Source organism: Theropithecus gelada, chromosome 19, assembly GCF_003255815.1.
Source record: "Theropithecus gelada isolate Dixy chromosome 19, Tgel_1.0, whole genome shotgun sequence".
Lineage (NCBI taxonomy): Eukaryota > Metazoa > Chordata > Mammalia > Primates > Cercopithecidae > Theropithecus > Theropithecus gelada.
The window spans coordinates 38,232,608-38,238,522 of record NC_037687.1 but is presented as its reverse complement, the minus strand read 5'-3'; the positions used below and the strand labels follow the sequence as shown (position 1 = coordinate 38,238,522).

Below are 5,915 nucleotides of genomic sequence, written 5' to 3'. Positions count from 1 at the left end.
GATCTGTGTGTGTGAGGGTGTGGTGGGGCCTGGCGTGGCATCTGGAACTCTCTGTCTGGCGTCGACTTCCTGGGTCTGTGCCTCTGCGCCTGCCTCTAGTTGTTCATTCATTCATTCATTTCTTTGTTTGAACCGTTACTCCCCAGGCACTCTGCACACACACTGGGTATGAGGCATCCCCCTGACACCGCCCTCCAGCTCCCACCCCCAATCCCCCATGCTCAGCACTGGGCACCCCGAGTCTCACTCTCTGTTCTTTTATTTCTGTAGTAAACTCTCTGGAGGTGACTGTCGGGATCATGGGGAGCTGGTGGGAAGGGGACCCCTCCTGGGTGGGGGCTGGGGGCGGGGTTATTGCTCTGAGCTCCCTGTCCCCAGGGGGGCCTATGTGGGGGGTGTCAGGACTGGGGCCAGCACAGGGGGGTTGGAGACACGGCCACACAAACACTTGGGGCACAGCACGGGGGGGGGGGGGGGGGGAAGGCTGGGCACCATATTGCACTTTGGGAGTGGGGCCAGGCGGGGACCCCCCTCAAACTGGAGCCTGGGGAGGAGGCTGGAGGCCATCACGTTCCCTCTGTCCTCTGTGGAGGGGGAAGTGAGACCCCAACTCTGGGGCTGGGGAAGGAGACTGGGGCAGCAACATGCCCAGACCCGGGAGGCGCTGAGGGCTGGTCCTGGGCCTTGGGCCAGGCATCAAGGGCAGACGGGCGGCTGCCCTGGTCCCTGCCTCAGCGGAATCCATTGCCCCCTGCCTGCTCAGCTGCCAGTCCCCCCTTTGCCTGCCTTTGCCTTGGGGGGCACCAGGAGACCCTCATCGCCCTCGCTGTCAGAGCTGCAGCCGCTGACGTCGGTAATCTCCAGCTCCGAGTCGCTGTCCTCCTTCCCACCAAGGGCAGCCTCTGGACCCCCAGCCCCCGGCAGTGCCAGGCGAGGGGCCGCTGCCAGGCCCGAGGGGCGCTCGGGGCCCAGGCCCTCCCCTGTCGAGGCCAGCAGGGGCACGGCTGTGGGGCCTCCCCCTGCCCCTGCCGAGGGCAGGTGGCTCAGGGAACTGGCCAGAGGGTTGGGGTAGAAGTGCGGGGGGTAGAGAGAGGGAGGCAGCTTGGGGAAGGGGCCCGTGAGGTACGGGTTAAAGTTCCAGGGGTACTCAGGGAAGGCGCGGCCATAAGGACCCAGCAGGCCAGGGGGCTTGGAATAGCTGGTGGCACCTGGGGGGGCACAGGGGTAGGTCAGGCTGGGGCGCCTGCCTACCTGGGGACCAGCAAAGGGGGCTGTCTCCCTGCCATATCCCACCCCATCTCCCTGCGTCCCTCCTACATGGCATCTCACCCCCTCACACAGCTTCCCCCAACTCCATCTCCTCCCACTCCCCTACTTGTCTTCCCATTCCTTAAGCACCCCTGAAAGCCCTTGTCCCCCTCTCATTTCCCCTCCCTCACCTCACATCCTTTTCTGGGTTTTACACACGCGCACACACACACACGCATGCATGCACACACACGCATGCACACACACACACGCATGCACACACACACATCCTACAGCCTGGCTCTGGGCCGCCTTCCCCATCCCTTCTCTTGTCTTTTCTCATCCTCTTCCCTCAAGCCTGCAGCTTCTCCCAGCATGCCCCCAGCACCCCACAACCTCCAGGCTCTTACCAGAGCCCAGGAACGGGAAAGGGCTGTCCAGACGCAGTTTATCTGTCTCGGAGGTGAACAGGGGTGTTCGGGTCCCTGGCTCTCCCAGGCGTGGGGCAGAGAACAGGGTTTGCAGGGTCTAGAGAGGGAGTGGGGGAAGCCGCCCTGCTCAGACTGTCCCCTCCCCAGAGTGGGCACCAAGTGCCTCAGTTCCAGGACCCCAATACCCAGACTCACCTCAGGGGTGAGGGGAGGAGCATCTGGCCCTGGGGCCCCCCCGAAGGGACTGGGGGTCAGCAAGAGTGGGGAGCCGGTGGCAGCTGCCGCCATGTCCAGCAGCGGGTAATTGACAAGCACAACTTTGCTGAAGTTGAACTTGTAGGTGAACCTCTTCCCTTTGGTCTTGTGGAGAATCCGCTTGTTGTAGTAGTAACTGTGGGGAGAGCGGTGGTGCTGGGGAGGTGCAGAGGGAGCCTTGGGGAGGGATCTGGGGTTTCTTAATGCGTGTGCTGTCCCAGGCACGATGCACAGAGCACTAGAACTTGGGGAAACTGAGGCTCACAAGTCCCTTAACAGGGATCACAAGGCAAGGAAGGGATGAGGTAGGAGCGGGGACCCTGCCCTGCGAGACTCCAAAGCCCAGGTTTAGGGGTCCTTCCTCCTTGCCTCCCTTCCACTCACAAGTAGCTATGGTGGCTACTCACGCACAGCCCTGTGCCTTGTGGGATCCAGCAGGAACCTGCCCCAGGATGCAGAGGGGTCACCAGAGGGACAGCGGGGGGGAAAAGGACAAGTTGGGATCCAGCCCCCAGCCCTTCCTCACCGCAGGGCCCGGCTCAGCTTGTCGTAATTCATGTGGGGCTTGCATTTGCGAATGCCCCACAGCCGGGCCACCTCGTCAGGGTCTTTGATGACAAATTCCCCGTAGTCCCCCTGCCAGGCGATGACGCCCTGGTACTCCTCCTTCTGCAGCAGCTCCAGGATAAAGTGCCACAGCTGGATCTGCCTGGAGCCAGGGGATGACTCTGGCTTGTAGGCCCAATCAGGGAAGGCAAACCCTGGGGACGGGAGAGAGGGAGTGGCCTGGAGTCAGGATGCCAAGTCCAGGGCTCTGGGTCCTGCTGGACTCAGTAACCTGAGAGGCATCTAGTTCTCCTCCAGCCTCAGGCATCTTTAGGGACCTGGTTTCCACTCTCCAAACCTCCTCCCCTGGTGTCTGGTCCCCAAATTATCCAAATATGGGCAAGAACCCAGTCATCCAGGGACGCTGTGTTGGTACCAGTCTGATCCCCTACCTTAGCATAGCTCCCCCCGGCTCAGCATCCAGAGGTGGAGGTAGGAGGGATTGGCTTCCTGCACCCATGACAGGAGGAATGGGAGAGAGGGGCACCCCCTCCCCAACAGCCCCCAGCCAGCCCCAGGAGGTCTCTGGTCTCTCTTGTACCCTGCACTGCCCCCAGCTCTTACTGTCTCTGTTCCCCATTCCCTGTCCCCTGCTCCACCTTCTGGCATTCCCCAGAGCCCCCCACTGACCCACCCTGGCATATCCAGGCATATCCAGTCTGGGGCTGTGTGCATGTCTGTACCTGCCTGTGTATTTGTACCTTTCCCATCCCTGTGTCCCCTCCACCCCATATCCATGCCCATGTCTGTCCAAGAGCAGTCCAGAACAGGGTGTGTGTGTGCGCATGCACACACATATGCCCACGGAGGACATGTCACACAGACATCAGTTCACTTGCCTGAGACACACAGCCACACTGGGACACAGGCACACCGGAGTGCCATACGCATGCTGGGGGCCACCAAGGCTGACATGGCAGACATGGGCTGCCCAAGACTCAAGGTCACGTCATCTCAACAACCCCACAGTGCACACCCAGCACAACACACAATTACACATCTCAAGACTGGAACCTGCTAACAGTACAGATGCATGAAAAGACACACACAGGACCCCAAATACCCAAAGAACACACTGTACAATGGAGACGGTGAACACAGCACCAAGATATTCACGTCCCCAGACACAGAGGGTGACAGCGTGTCAGTAGAGCAACTTCCCAAACCCACACACAGAGGTACCCATGTGTCAGCACTGACACCCACGGCTCACATCATGTCTCCATGCAGAGGGGGGTACCCCACTGTCCACATACCCCCAGGAGCTGGGCACCCCGAAATCTCGCCTCCCATGCAGAAGGCCCCAAGCCCTGGGTCCAAATTCTGTGCTCACTCCTGTGCCACATCCTATGCCCCCTTCCCCCTCCTTAGAGACCCCAGACCCAGGCATGAAAATAGAAGGCAGAGTGAGTCCATACAAAGCTGGCAGCAGTGCGGGAGAGGGGAGGCTGCGGCGCGCCAGGGCAGGGGAGACCAGCATCACCGTGTCCACTTGCTGTGTGATTACGGGCAGGTCCTTACCCTCTCTGGTTTAAAACTTCAGAGGTGGAAGGCAAGGGGGCGCAGGGTCACACGCAGGCTGCCTGGTGTATAAAAGTGGGTGCTTGTTCCTCCCGGGGAGCTCCAGGTAGTCTCCTTCTTGAGGGATAATTTTTATCTCAATTCATTTTTGGGTCTTTCTCACCTCCCATGACAGGGCTGGATCCAGACTCCAGCTCTGACCCATTCCACACCCAGAACACGTCCTATTGGGGATGCAGCCGTATCACAGACACACCCACAGGACCCTAAGGTGACAACGGGACACCCAACCCGGACACTCCATCTGTCTCTGAATGCACACCCTCAAATATGTCGTACCTGTGAGGCACAGGCACAGCTAGAGAGAAGACCCCCAAACTCAGTAGGCAGACACACACATGTGACAGACAAACCCCCAGAATTCACTCATGCACACATGGACCCTACACTGAGAACCAGACACAGCCCCCAACACAGGCCCATGGACGCATCCCCCCACAGCCCCAAATGCACCAAGACGTCCATTCGGAACACCATACACCACGAGACAGACCGCAAGAAACAGGCAAAGGCTCCTCACCCCACTCAGTCAGAGGTACAGTCGCAAGCCAGCAGACACCCCCATCCCAAAATGCAGACACGCCCAGCCCAGAGACACTCAAGTAGCCCTAGATGGGCACGTACAAGCAAATACACAAGCTCACACAAAGACAGGCTGTGCAGACACATTCTCCCAGTGTGACCCCTTCTAAAAACACTGAAGTGTGACACAGGGACACACTCTGAAATGAGACCCCAAATAACCAAGCACAGAGTCTCTGTCTCTGTCTCTCTCACACACACCCCCCTCCCGCTGCACATGGGCATGGTGTCTGACCAGCCTCACCGGCCACCACCCCCAGTTCCAAACCTCCACTCTGAGCAAGCTGTCCTCTCTCCTGGGTCTCCGGCTGGCTGGGTCATGCCTGCACGTCCCCCTGACTGGGCAGTGCCATCTGTCCATCTGTCCATCCATGCTCCCCCTCCCCGGAAACCCCTCAGTGCCCCCTCCAGCCCAGTCCTTGCTCTCTTTCCCCGCAGGTCTTGTGTGGGAGCAGGCTGAGAGGTGCATGGCAGGGATGCCCGGGCCTCGGGCCCCTCTGTCCTCACCCCTCACTCACCTCCTTACCTTGCCCACCCTCCCAGAAGACCCACATATCCCAGCAGGCAGGTGGCAGGGTAATCTGGCTGCGAAGTTTTCAGCCAAGTTTCTCCGAAGGGGTTTGATTTGGGGGACTCTGACCAAGACTGAGAGAGAAGGACCCACGGACTAGAGTGAGACACGTGGAGGCACGGAGAGAAGGGGGTGCGGCTCACTGGGGAGGCCTGAGGGGTGGGGGAAGGAATGGGGGAGGTTCGGGCCAGTTACCGGGGGTCCAGAGAGCCGGCAGGGCGGGCGGGGCGAAGAGAAGGTCGGAGATGCAGCTACAGTCCATGGCGGAGCCGGCCCTGCAGAGGCCGGGACGGACACAGGGGGACGGGGTGGGCAGGAGAGACAGACACAGGTCAGCCAGCAGGGCGCTGCCCGGGGCCTCCCCCTCTCCCATGTCCCCCCCCCCGCCCTCTGCCCTCCCCCCGCAATCCCTTCTGCCCACTCCCTCCCGCAGGCACCGCTCTGTCACCAGCCGCTCCCAGCCCCGAGCCCCCAGCACCCCGTTCCTTCCCTCCCAGCCTCTCCTCCCGCAGCCTCCTCCTCACTCGGTGCCTCCATCACTAACCACGCCGCTCCCAGCCTCCCTCCCCGCTCCCCGCCACTCGCTCACGCTCTCACACTCGCTGGCTCTCACGCCCGCCCGCCCGCTCGCGCCCCGCACA

General features: G+C 61.1%; 1 protein-coding gene across 1 annotated transcript; it reads right to left on the bottom strand.

The window, feature by feature from the left end:
- Positions 1-759: 759 nt before the first annotated feature.
- On the bottom strand, positions 760-5,647 carry LOC112611967 (ETS translocation variant 3-like protein). Its single transcript, XM_025365920.1, has 5 exons — positions 5,470-5,647; positions 2,461-2,695; positions 1,875-2,070; positions 1,659-1,776; positions 760-1,208 (listed from the first exon to the last, which is right to left on the bottom strand). Exons 1-5 carry the CDS (start codon positions 5,645-5,647, stop codon positions 760-762), a joined length of 1,176 nt encoding a protein of 391 aa, XP_025221705.1.
- Positions 5,648-5,915: the final 268 nt, after the last annotated feature.